We start from the raw sequence: 14074 nt of genomic DNA, 5'->3' as shown, positions 1-14074 counted from the left end.
CTTTCACTTTCACTTCAACAGCATTTATGCATTGAAATCTTGAGTACTTTTTACACCACTGTCATTATTCATTATTATTATGAAACAAATGATCTGACTGTCCACCTTACAACTCTGTTTCAACTTTTACAATCAATTGTTTATACTTTAGTTAAGAGGAATGTGCCTTTAATGCGTTCCTCGTGAGTACACTGACTCCAGTCACGTGCCTGTCAAACCTCAGACTGTCTCGCGCAGCCATCAGCAACAACTGAGGGGAACTGTTACTGAGGACGATGCTAACGTTAGCTAACCTAACCAACTAGGAGCGATACGGAAATAATATCAAGTTGTACTGGCCGTTTGGAACTATCGTATTTGGATATACTTTGGAGGTGAACTCGGTTGTTTGTCCTCGCGTTCAGAACAGCTCGGAATGAGAAAGAACGATGTTTTGTTGCATTGTTTGCTAGCTCACAAGCTAGCCAGTCAGCTATCAGCTGTTTTGATGAGGAAAGTGGGGCTGGTGAACACTATATAGTCTTTCCAGCGATTTTTAATCTAGCTGTGAGTTTGGTAGACCACATTTTCCTCGTTACCTGGCGCTTAAATGAACTATTTGTGGCTCCTGTTGAAATGACATAAAAGGCGTGCCACAGTGACAGTTCAAGTCTACGGCAGTCAGCTGTTGTTGTCTGGCAGACTTCAAGAGTGTGTGATCGATCAGATCGGTCTGCCTGCTCTGTAATTAACCAGCAATATCAGTCCAAAATGCATGACGCCTATGAACCAGTGCCTATCTTGGAAAAGCTTCCTCTTCAGATTGACTGCCTAGCGGCCTGGGGTAAGTTATTATTACTAAGAAACACCATCTCATTAAATGAGCAAGTCGTTTTTTATATTGTTTGATATGAATGATTTGCCTGCTTGCTTACTGGGGATGGCAACGTCATCATGGCACATTGCGTGTGATGGCAGGAGATTGGTGACCTCAGTTGAACTGTTATTGACTGAAGTCTCTTGTTTCTCTTTGTTTCTCTGTGCCCACAGAGGACTGGCTTCTTGTTGGAACCAAGCCAGGGCATCTCCTGCTCTATCGGATAAGAAAAGATCTAGGTGAACTATGATAAATGTGGAATTAAAGACAGTTGGTGCATTAGCCAGACAGATTGAAAATATTCATATATTAATGATTACTGTAAGTGAGCCCAAATTTTGTAAAACCAGATGAAGACAAAGGGGGGCACATTTGCATTCTACCAAACTGCCATGGTATGAAAATCAGGTATTTCTTAGAAGGGGGGACACAAATGGGCTCTCTGTGACTGTAAAGTGTAGACCTCTTCTGTCTCCTTTCTGTTATTCAATTTAAAATATGCACCCTCCTTTTTGAATGTGCAAACAAACTGTCTTATCCACAGGCACAAACAGATTTGAGGTGACGTTAGAGAAATCTAACAAGAACTTCTCAAAGAAGATCCAGCAGGTACGCACATTGACAGGATGAGATATTTGATAGCCGTGCGGTGATCATACATACTTTATATTTCTGGAAGAGACTGTGATATGACCCCAACTTGCACTAATGAGTAATGACTAATGGCTTCATTTTTAGTCATCCTGGAATTGAACCTGGGAGTAACTGTAATTGTTGCACATACTAATGTCTGTTATTAGAGACTAGATCATTTTGTCTCAGCTCCTGACCCTCTGAAATGACTTTCATTTCCACAGCTGTATGTGGTGTCGCAGTACAAGATCCTTGTCAGTCTGCTTGGTAAGCTTCTTTCCTTAAAGGAACACTTAACCTTTGTTCATTCTTACTGTATCTCCATATATCAGTCCTCCTTAGTGCTCAATGTAGGATGGTCTATTCAATCAGTCTCAGAGGCAGGCTGTGGATACTGGATAGCTCAAAAATGTACCTGATGAAGTGGCACTTATAGGTGGTGATAAACATTTTATTTACGGTTGCCTCCTGCTACAGGTTTGTATATTTGTAAAAAAAAAAACATACACTCAAGATTGATATGAACAGTAAGACTTTTACTCATGAGCATTTTTTGCTCTGACAGGTAGACATTAGGGGTGCCACAATACTGAACCGAACCGGTATACTGAACCGAACGGCCACATAAAAACATAATTTTCTGTACACTTTTTTTGGAGAAAATCTTCCTCCTAGTATAATCATAATAACTGATTATCATGTTTTAGGGGGGAAACAAATGATTGCACCCCATCTTTAAAATTAACTGAACATTTTGTATTCTTTATTTTTTTCATTTTCAATTTTTACTGTACCGAAACCGTGAGCCAAAAACCGAGATACAAACCGAACCGTGGGCTGACTGAACCGTGGCACCCCTAGTAGATATGCAGTTGGTGAAGACCAGGGTGAAAAGATTCCTTACTTGGCAAAGAGATGTGAGATTCTGGTCTCGTCCAGCGTATCTGGAAATGAGAAGGAAATCACAGAAGTGAGACTTGCAGTATACAGTAATCTCTTTGATTCATTCTCCCTGACAGAGAACAACATCCATGTCCATGACCTCCTAACCTTCCAGCAGATCACTGTGGTATCCAAGGCCAGAGGAGCCACACTGTTTGCCTGTGACCTGCAGGTCAGTCATACTGCAGCCATTGGGCCTGCACCCTCATTATTAGTATTATTATTATTATTTTCTTTGCAACACTGCACCCCTGCAAAATCTCATTAATGAAAACAACAGCATTGGTTGTTGTCACTTATTAATAAGAAGGTGGATCAAACTTAATTACAAATGTACTTATACAATTATTGTATCGTATTGTAGGTTATATCATCATCTTTTGTCTTCATCCTGTTATGTATCATGTTCATGTATTTCCCAATAGGAAATACATACTATCTTAATTCATTCATTGGAATGAAAAGGCTCATCTTGTCTCCTTTATCTTCAGCAATCAAGCTCAGGCGAGGCAAGGTTGAGAATGTGTGTCGCAGTGAAAAAGAAACTCCAACTTTATTACTGGAAGGACAGAGATTTCCATGAGTTACAGGTGAGATAAGACACAATTTTAAACGTAGTTATGACTTGTTGGTGTTCAGGTTTTTGGAGCTGTGTGGAGCTCCCTATACGTGGCCGTGTGTGTGGGTCTGTCTGTCTGTCTGTCTGTTTGTCTGTTTGTCTGTCTGTCTCCGGGTATGTAGCCTGCAGTAACCTTTTCTGGCCACACATGTTAAGGGAGGGGCGCTGTTGCACACACACACACACACACACACACACACACACACACACACACACACACACACACACACACACAGCTCCACTTCGAACAGAGGTTCGATTTTCCTGTTCTTTTCAATATATTTTCTTGTTCAACTTTGTGCTTTGTCTGTCAGGGAGACTTTGCCGCACCAGATATCCCAAAGTCTATGGCCTGGTGTGAAAACTCTATTTGCGTCGGCTTCAAGCGAGACTATTACCTCATCCGGGTATGTAAAAAATGCTCATTTCACCTACTGTACACTGTTGATGCTGTTGTATGTTGCTATGTATTGTTATATGTAACAGTTTGACCTACTTAGAATGCAAGCTAGGACAATGCCTAACATGAATGATTGTTGCCAGTTACAGTATGAGACATTTCTATAAGTCAGCCATACAGTACACAGGCCTCAAATATACTTAACCAGGGAATGCATACCCAGAAAAACTGAAGAGACCACAGTTCAGTTCAATAGTGTATATTAAGAGGTTTGCACAATGAAAACCCCCTCCAAGCTCACAGTTCCCAATTTAAGTGCACAGTTTCACACATCAGTTTCACACTGTTCAAAATTCACAGTTTAATTTCTTTGTGAAACACTCAGTCAGTATGGTGAAACCATCAGTAAAAATAAAACAAACAAATTAGAATGACGTAGTGTAAGCTCATGCAGTGCTCAGTACTTTAAAATAGCTTCTTAGAGCATCGTTACACAGGCTGAGCATTTTGTCACCTGTTTATTCTCATTATTACATTTGTCTGTTTTTATTATCTTCTGCAGTGATTCATGTGTTTATAGCTGGTTGTTTCTTTGCTTCTAAAGATCAGGTTTATGATAACATTTATTAATAGGCTACTCTCTCACCAAGCAACCCGCATGCTACTGTATCTCTCCCTGTCTCCTAGATGGATGGCCGTGGCTCCATAAAGGAGCTCTTCCCAACAGGAAAGCAGCTGGAGCCCTTGGTTGCGCCGCTAGCTGACGGGAAGGTGGCTGTAGGGCAGGATGATCTGACGGTGGTGTTAAATGAAGAGGGCGTCTGCACCCAGAAATGTGCACTGAACTGGACAGACATCCCCATAGCCATGGGTGAGGAAGGAACCTTTTTTTCCCCCACATTTACTTGCAGCAGAGTAGCCCTGTGGCCAGAAAGGACAAAATGTCACTGGTTCATTCTCTGCAACAGTGACTGGGATTTGGTCAACAGCCATTGTATGCGGTTAAAGTGCCCCAGAAGAAAGTCAGTGAACCCCCTCGTTTTTCCTTATGGGTCAACAGTAAAACAAAAAAATCACACTTGTGTGAACTGAGCGGTGGAGGCTGCGCAATAGTACTGTACTGTAAGTGTGTGCGTATGCGTGCTACTCAACAGCATCACCAGCGGTATTCATGCTACGGACAAAGCCAGACACATAGCCACGGACAAAGCCACTTAGAGAAGTGGTTGACCACCGCTCAAAAAAGGTCAATGCTGTTGGGGAGGGGGGATTACGTGTGTCTCAAATCATGAACATTTAATCTGTTTTATGCAGTACAGCATTTATACAATAGTTGGTAAGTCAACATTTATGGTCTAAATGATCACAGTGGCAACATTAATCTTCAGCTTAGGAAAAAAAGTAGAAAAACCAACCAGGTGTTCACGGGAAACTGCAACAATGAATACTGAAAGTAATGATGGCGTTGCTAGGATCAAGGGGAACGTGAATTAATCTTCAGTTACTTAATAAAACATGATTGGATTCATATTCATCCAGGATGAGGATACCAGTAAACCCCTTTATCTGTGGAATTTCACAGCTAACTTTCTTCTTCTACCTGTTAATTCTTGCTGTTTATCTTTACTCTTGTCCTGTTCATGCTTGCTGTTCTCCTGTTAGTTAATTGTCTCCACCAGCCGAAGGCATGGGGGAGAGTATGTTTTCCCCTCCGTCCGTGCATGCGTGCGTCCGTCCGTGCGTGCATCCTCGCAGTTTGTTACCACCTAATCTCAGTCGCCGTTGGCCCGGTCGCTGCCAAAATGAGCACACACACTCCCTGGATGCTAATTCAGAACCTCTGACCCACATTTTTCAAATGGGCCTGTTCTAGCGCCACCATGAGGCCGATGTTTGCGAAACGCATTTCTGTACAGACTACTCTTAGAGATTTTGTCCAAAAATCCTACAAATCGGTAGGCAGTATCTCGACAGTCATGTGATCGACACGGATCTGTCCGATTTTGCATATTCCATCCTGATTGGCTAAGATTGGCTTCCAAAAGTTTGTAGGATTGAGCCGTTTTGAACAAAATGCCTCAAATCACAAACGCAAATTGCAATTATCATGAAATTGCACACACACATTCCCACTAGGCAGAGGAATAAATGCCACTTATTTTCCTTTAAATCAGCCTCATGGTGGCGCTATAACAGGCCAATTTGTGGTTTTACCTATAATTCCACCGATCAGTGTCAAACTTTGTACACACACTCCCTAGAGGCCAAGGAAAAACCTTTTCACTGCATTTTTCACATCAGCCTTTTATAGCGCCACCTTTGGGCCGACTTATGTAAAACACATTTTTGGATATTACTCCTTCAGATTTTCTCCAAAAATAACACAAATCAGCACACAGTATCTCTATAGTCATGTGATCAAGTCTGATCCATCTCATATTCCATCCTGATTGGCTAATATTAGCTTCCAAAGTTTGCAGGATTGCTCAGTTTTTGAACAAAACGCCTCAAATCATCAACGCAGCTTGCGATTACCGTGAAATTTGCCACACATATTCCCACTATGTCAAGGAACAAATGCTACCCTTTTCACATTGGCCTGTTATAGCGCCACCAGCAGGTAGACTTTAGCAAAACACATTTTTGGAACACAATGCCTAAAATCATGCATGCAGTGTCCGATTGCCATGAAAGGTCTAAGGTGAAGAACATAATATTATGCCACCCTTTTTACTTTGGCCTATTATACAGTAGCACCACCAGGACACCTGGCCTGGTGGAGACTTGCTCGGAAGAGCACTGCTTCTAGTCTTTCCTGTTCTCCTGTCATTCTTGCTGATCATCCTCCCTGTTCATTCTTTCCATTCCACTTGTTCCACAAGGTGCTGCCACCTTCTCCTTTTCCCACTTCCTCTCAGTATGAGGTGCACGTCACTGTGTTGCATTATTCAACAAGATAAATGCAGAAGTAGACCAGCCCTGATTGTTTATTTTATGACTTAAGGCACCACAGCACATCTGGTTTACTGATGAACTTCATGACTCAAAAAACAAAGGCAAATTAAGTCTCACTTTGTATTCAAAAGTTCCTTACTCTGTAGCCATTGGAATGCAGATAGAGCAGCGTGAAGGGGAAATGAAGCCTCGGAGCAGAGGTTTAAAAACCACTTGCAATTTCCTTGGTTTTGAATCGGTCAATACTGTGGCTTTGGTTCTGGCCAGGGTCGGATGGGAACGGGTCTGTCTCTAAAATCCCCTTCTCCTGTGATCCACCGTCACATCCCTGCAGGGGCGTCACAACACAAGGGCGGGAAAAGTTGGACTGAGTTACTAGGGTCCAAGGTGAAGGGGCCTTAATTATTTTATACTTTAGTTATTGAAAAATAGCAGACATACAAGCTCACAGAAGCTTGTTAAATGTGCTATTTTTGAAAAGTTGTGAAAATGTGTGGAAATCTTTGAATACCGGTATATGTTTTTTTTTATTTTTTATCAAGGTCTTTTTATTATTATTTTCCTTTAATGCAAACAACAAACAACATGTTTATGTATTTTTTGAAGCAAACATTTGTAACTAAAATTTTGCTTCTGGGGGGGTCCCTGGAACTAAATATTTTGAGATGGGGGACTTGCACAAATTTTAAAGATTTCTCCAAAAATAGCAGCTCTACAAGCTTGCAGCACGGCACTCGGTGCCGTACTGTGAGCTTGTATATCTGCTATTTTTCAATAGTTATTAAAGTACCCAGGGCCCAGAATTTGGTGCGACACCCCTGCATCCCTGGGATGAAGAGGAAAAGGCGTAGTCTCGCCTCTGGGTGTAATCGTTCCCACATCCAGAGTCCCAACCTCAATCCTGTCCAGATATATGGCTCCAACTTTGATTTCCTAACCTCAGGGTCTTCACTCCAAGATCAGTGTTTCTCAAACTTTGAAATTTCAAGGTCTTCCCTTAACTCTGACAGTCTACAAATGGAACCAAATGGTACAATGTCAGAGTTACAGACATGTATGGGTCCATTTAGACCACCCTAAAGGAACCCTCAGACTCCCTGGAATCCACTTTGAGAACCAAAGACTATTGTTGATAGTCTTGTCTTATAGATGTCTTGGAAGATGGGGTTGCACTGCACAGCAGCAATAATTCACTGTGCACTGATCGACTCCATGCAAATGATGCCTGTATTACATACACAGCAAAAAATAAAGTCCACAACATGGGCAGAGATGGTTGGGAAGCTCAGATTGTCATCATTTTTATCATTTAATTGCTGTGTTGAAAACCCTTTGCTTCTTCATTCTGCAATTGTGCAAATGAAACAAGCTGAAATAACAAACAGAACCTGTAAGAGTTGATGTAACCTGTAAACGGTGTTCTCATTCGTTTGCACATGGCTGGAACTGATAATGCCAACATAATGAATTAATCTGATGTTTGAATTTGAAAGAAACAAGGAAGATGCTGGCAAACACAATGTGTTATCATGTTATCATTTAAGTTTATATACAGTATATGCACAGTACAGTGTTGGAAGGTCTGTGTTTGTTGTTAAATTGTTAGCTGCCTGATAACGTCAATTATGTTTTTCTGTAATGTCTCTCAGAGCACCAGCCCCCCTACATCATAGCTGTGCTGCCACGGTATGTGGAGATCAGGACCTTTGAGCCCAGGCTACTGGTTCAAAGTGTGGAGCTCCAGAGACCTCGGTTCATCTCCTCAGCAGGGTAAGGTGAAAAAAGACTGCAGCAAATTGTAATAGGGCTGATTCAGTGTAATCTTGCATAGTGATTGGGTTTTACTATTGTTGTTATACAACTTTTTCAATCTCTGTTCTACCCGTTATGTGTTTCATGCCTGCAGCGATGCAGTTATCTATTGTCATAATCGTGGGATATTGACATTGAACTAATTCTTTCATTTAACGATGGTGATTGATTAAAAGGCAAAAGACCCAGTATGTACTAGAACTATCTCAATATACTTTCCCTGTTTGATGTGCAACTTCATAAGAGGAGTTTACTCAGATTTAGCAAGGAACTTAATTAAGGGATTCTTACATTTAACAAGATTATTGTAATTAATGATTGGTTTGATTTGATTTACACTCATTTACTTGTGGGAATGTGGTGATTAATAAGCAGGCAATGTTTGTAACAGTCTTTATGTCAGTACAGTAATGCCTGCAAAACAAGTGACTACAACTGTTAAAAGCCAACTAACTACAGTTCTAAATCAAAAGGAAATGCTAAACAACATAAAAAAGATAAACATCAAACTTCATATCCATCAGAACCTTGTGCCACCTTCTAAAATGTCTCTTCCTGTGTGTCAGTGAAATATTAGTTGTGTTTCAACTCCATTCTCTCTTGCGTGTGTTTTGTTTTCCTTCTGTCTCTCTCTCTCTCTGTCTTTGTCGTTCATCTATCACAGGCCCAATATCGTGTACGTTGCCAGCAACCACTTTGTATGGCGCCTGGTGCCTGTATCCATTGCCAGCCAGATCCGCCAGCTCCTCCAGGACAAGCAGTTTGAACTGGCCTTGCAGCTGGCGGTGAGCAGCAAAACTATCCCATGCTGTACAATGCCATTCATTTCTCTTCTGCAATTTCCTACATCTTACCATTCATCCGGGCAGTCCTTGAGCCTCTACTCCTTAAAAAACACTGGACCCGAACAACCGCTAATACTCAGTCAGTAAAACTCGACATTATTCCTCTTGTAGCATCATATGTAAATATTTCAACAGAAACATCTCTGTGGAATCGGAACAACGGAAGACGGTGTAATGTAAATTGAACACAGTTTGTTGACTCAGATGCAGGTTTGGGGGCTTATTTTGTTTTTAGGCACATAACAACAGATAGAATGAAAACGGGGACCCCTCCTGCGTTAATTTACCAGTGTTTAACACTCTGAGGGTGCTCAAATGCATGGAACCAATGGGTCCATTTGGTACCCTCTCTTAGTTACAAAAACACCCAAAACGGCTCTTTTAACACATGGGGCTCTATTTTCGTCCATGCCTTACCCCCTATCCCTAAACTCTTTTGCAATTTTTTACTATTTTGAAAAACATTTATTAATATTTCAAATAGCTGTGTGTTGTTTTTCCTGTTGCTGTCCGTTGTTGGTTGGAGCTGAATGAATTACGGAGTCAAGGGGCTGTCTTTGGGTTTTCAGTTGCCAATGCAGGACCCCACCATCATCCTCTCTCGGGGTTGCGACCATTTAGGACGGGAACCCCTTTTGGGTTGTTTTATTTCAAGAGGGGAACCCCTTTTGGGGTTATTGTTGCTATGTACAGTATATAGCTTTCTTTTTAATTTTTTTAATATATTGTATATAAAAATCTTTTCAGACATTATTTAGAAGGCGTTTTTAGAATCAGCTTCAGTCCTAAATGGGTTAACCTGGAACGGTTTTGTTTTACACTTGCTGTTTTTCTGTACAGTATTATGATGGAAGCTATGTCCTCTCACCCCTAGAAGATGAAGGACGATTCAGATGGGGATAAGAAGCAGCAGATCCACCACATTCAGAACCTCTATGCCTTCAACCTCTTCTGCCAGAAGAGATTTGATGATTCCATGCAGGTGTTTGCCAAACTTGGGACAGGTATGACAACAAGGATGATGCACATTTTAAGTGCAAGTTGACATTATCTACAAATAAATTACATGTGGTGTGCTTTCAGTGATTAACCTCTAATATCTTTCAAGATGTTTGAAGGTTTTTTACCACAACTGTGCTGCTTTGAGTACAAATGTGTGTGTAAACTGAGAGCCATGTGTTTGGCACATGCACATACTGTATAATCAAGAACAAATGCATTAATTCAATTTCAATGTGCCAGCTACTAGACTAATAAAATGGCAAAGAACAACCGTAAACAGAGCCTTCTACAATGCAACTAATTTTGAGCAAGCACAGTGCACTTTAAGGAGGACTTAAGGGGAACACACACACACGACGTGGGCGGCTGCGCAGCGTCGCAGTATTGACGTGCGTGAAGTGCTGCACGGTAACATCAACTGGATGCAACGCGCATCCCCGGTGGGGAAAAATATTTTCGCCGCGCGGCAGCGCCGAGAAATAGAACAGCGGCGCATCGGCGCGGCAGTCCAGCGCCTGCGCGCGTCTGACACCACCGATGTGGGTTACTTCATGTGCGTCCGCGCCGCCTCCGCGTCTGGTGTGTGTTTTCCTTTACAGTTAGCAATGGTACTAATCTAATCGTGTTTGTTTGTATATTTGTTTGTTTTTATCTGATTCTACAGATCCCACTCATGTGATTGGTCTGTATCCTGACCTGCTCCCCTCAGACTACCGTAAACAGCTGCACTACCCCAACCCTTTGCCCACTTTGTCTGGGGCAGAGCTGGAGAAGGCTCACCTGGCTCTCATTGATTACCTCACACAGGTGTGTGTGTGTGTGTGTGTGTGTGTGTGTGTGTGTGTGTGTGTGTGTGTGTGTGTGTGTGTGTGTGTGTGTGTGTGTGTGTGTGTGTGTGTGTGTGTGTGTGTGTGTGTGTGTGTGTGTGTGTGTGTGTTACTTTGCATCATGTGACTGTCAACACAAACACGGATGTACATAGGCTTATATTGTTTGATGTCTGTACTGTACATTTGTTAATGTTAACTTACAGTGAAATCTAGGAAAAGCAGAATGTGCAAAATCTTTGACACAAGTCGACACAGCCAGGCCATTGTGCCAAACAAAACGGGAAGAGACGGACAACACAGAGGAGCCGAACGAGCGGATCCGGCAAAAAAGAAATGGCACGTCCATGCCGGCTTAGAAACGCTGTTGAACAGGCTCTCCTCCTTCTGATTTTCCTAGATTCATGGGTTTCTCACTTTCACTGGTTGGGGGTTAATTTCTTTGCTAAATTGTTACAACCAATATCGCCCATATATCGTATCGTCAACCATGTATGGTGAAGCAAATCGTATCGCTGTTAAAATGTTGTTGTACCCCTAGTAGCAAGTCATTGCCATGGGCCGTAATAAGTGTGAATACTGCTTGTTGTTACATTTACAGAAACGCAGTCATCTCGTCAAGCAGCTGAATGACTCTGACCCCTCCACCACCTCTCCACTGATGGAAGGCACTCCAACCATCAAGAGTCGCAAGAAACTCCTTCAAATCATCGACACTACCCTGCTGAAATGCTATCTGCATGTAAGACTCATCTTATTTAGGGTAGAGATCAGTTAGACTATTTCTGAGCAACAGAAGTGAGAGACTCTGATTAAAAAAAGTTTTGTGGCATATATTTGCATGTGATCAGAGCTGCAGTGACGGAGCAACTCTCCTTGGCACTATCAAGTGCCAGGGAGACTAATTCAATAAACATTGTCCCAAATGGGTACCAGGGCTCATTCAGATATAGTTACGCTTATATAAGATGCCCAGATACGGGGATGTGACCTCGTTTTGGGTCCTTGCACACAGAATAAGAATCTCTACTTATTGTTATTGATGCTGATTATCTTTTCTCAATATAATATCTCCTCTACAGTTTGTTCCGATTGTAATATAATCAATATGTTTCATTTCTATTTGCTTTTTAAAAAGGATGCCCTATTAGGAAATAACTTGATATATTGGATATTTAGTTAACCATTTTGGTTCCTTCATATGGACCCATAATGTGACTGATATTCATCATACTGTCCATTCTTGTTGTGCAGACCAATGTGGCACTTGTGTCTCCTCTCCTGCGTCTGGAGAACAACCACTGTCACATAGAGGAGAGTGAGTATGTTCTGAAGAAAGCCCACAAGTACAGCGAGCTCATCATTCTCTATGAGAAGAAAGGGCTGCATCAGAAAGGTGAGGCCTTTTTTTGCAGATGAAGTATTTTGTTGTTGCTGTCAGGTGGAAACCTTGTTATTCCAAAACCGTTCCTTTTCAATAATTATTTTAAAAACGATTTAACATATTGAAAATGCGAGGCGTTTTTCTGCTTAAAAAAAGGTAAAAAAAACATATATAAAGCATATATTACTATATAAATATATAGAGATAAGAGTTTTCTGCTCGACTTCAACAATGTTATGATTTGGATATGAATATTAATGATAACAGCTACCATTATGTAGGTCAAGGTTGTTCAGAGTATTTAGAACATACAGTACAATATGGTGAACATAATAGGGTTTTGACAGTATGGCATTTTTCTTACCACAGTGAAAAATCAACATACCCTGAAAGTTGTTTCATCAGTTATATCTAACTATAATTTAAATATTTGCTAAATTAAATAGACATGTTTTTCCCCATTTAAAAATGTGGCATATCGAGTTTAGTTTCTCCTGAAGCCCATGGACATGATGCAAGACAGTCAAATACTGTACCTTTTACATATCACACTCCATACGCACCCCTGTAACTTTGAGAAAATAAAATATATTTAAAAAATAATAATTATAAAAACCCTAACCCTGCGGTATTCATAACACATAATCACGGTAAATGTGGTTATTGTCCCAGCCCTACAATATAAAGGCGGGAAATATGCAGCCACTTTCAAGCTCACAGACTCAACATACAGTATCACCTCTGCACTTGTTTTTATTCGTGGTACATATCAACACTTCCTTTTGCTATTGTATGTCCTATACTATACTATCTTGTGCGATGTTGGTTTATAGTCATTATTTTCTTTTTACATAAGTGGAAGAAATCTGCTGAGCTTAAGGATCAAATTAGTAGATTCATTCAGATTCACTTTATTGTCCCTTAGATGATGGAATAGTTAACCTCCAAGCACTGTTAAGACTAAGACTAAATGCTGTGTTATTTAAACGACTAAGACTAAACCTTTAATGTCAAAATTAACACAAGACTAAGACTAAAAGACTAAGATTTGGATATTTAATCAACTAAGACCAATTTCAGAAAACTACAACTAAATGTGTGTTATTCAAAAGACTTAAGACTAAATGAGAAATTGCTGTCAAAATTAACTGCCTTCAAGATAATACTGAATTTCTAAGAGTTCAAATTTGCCCTTTTGAATTATCTGTCATCTAGAATACATCCAGAACCGTGAAACCAGACAAAACATTTCCACATCTGCCTCCACTTTGTCTGTCAGGCCTGCTGCAGAAACTGGGGGAGACATATTCATGTGACATATGGTCTGATTTGTGTTTTCTTAAGCATTTTCTCTGCTGTTTTCCAATTAATATACATACAAGAGCCAATAGGCCTCATTCACGACACCTACTATATGTACAATCACTTTTGATTGCGACCGTAGGTCGCATTTACTACCAAAACCTCCACGGGCTGTCTGTGCGTCAGTGAGTCCGTCACACTTTTGCCCTGCTCATATCTCCACAACCGTTGCCCCCATCCATGCCAAATTTGGCACACACACTCCTTACCTGCCAAACTACAACCTCCAAGGACCTCCAGAGCTCCAGGGACCCCCAGGTCCCTGGGGGACCCCCAGATGTAAAAAATGACCAAATGTGCTCACACGTCACACGTCACACTTTTTCCCTGCTTATATCTCCGCACCCGTTGACCCGATCCATGCCAGATTTTACACACACACTCCTTGCCTGCCAAACTACAACCTCCAAGGACCCCCGGAGCCCCAGGGACCCCCA

The 14074-nt window shown here is 41.2% G+C and overlaps 1 protein-coding gene across 2 annotated transcripts in view; it reads left to right on the top strand.

The window, feature by feature from the left end:
- Window positions 1–249: 249 nt before the first annotated feature.
- vps39 (VPS39 subunit of HOPS complex) overlaps window positions 250–14074 on the top strand; it is a 35307-nt gene continuing 21482 nt past the window's right edge. The window contains exons 1-14 of one of the 2 annotated variants that reach the window (XM_080751288.1): window positions 250–823; window positions 1030–1095; window positions 1401–1465; window positions 1714–1756; window positions 2509–2603; window positions 2923–3021; window positions 3365–3457; window positions 4138–4321; window positions 8055–8175; window positions 8882–9002; window positions 9940–10066; window positions 10729–10871; window positions 11493–11633; window positions 12146–12287. In XM_080751288.1, coding sequence (XP_080607414.1) covers window positions 751–823; window positions 1030–1095; window positions 1401–1465; window positions 1714–1756; window positions 2509–2603; window positions 2923–3021; window positions 3365–3457; window positions 4138–4321; window positions 8055–8175; window positions 8882–9002; window positions 9940–10066; window positions 10729–10871; window positions 11493–11633; window positions 12146–12287 — 1513 coding nt within the window. In that variant the 5' untranslated portion in view covers window positions 250–750. Of the gene's footprint in view, window positions 824–1029; window positions 1096–1400; window positions 1466–1713; window positions 1757–2508; window positions 2604–2922; window positions 3022–3364; window positions 3458–4137; window positions 4322–8054; window positions 8176–8881; window positions 9003–9936; window positions 10067–10728; window positions 10872–11492; window positions 11634–12145; window positions 12288–14074 lie in introns of both variants that reach the window. The other variant, XM_080751287.1, reaches the window with a different exon arrangement.

This window comes from Nannobrachium achirus, assembly GCF_963921795.1.
Source record: "Nannobrachium achirus genome assembly, chromosome: 20".
Classification (NCBI taxonomy): domain Eukaryota; kingdom Metazoa; phylum Chordata; class Actinopteri; order Myctophiformes; family Myctophidae; genus Nannobrachium; species Nannobrachium achirus.
This window is presented reverse-complemented; position numbering and strand designations above follow the sequence as displayed.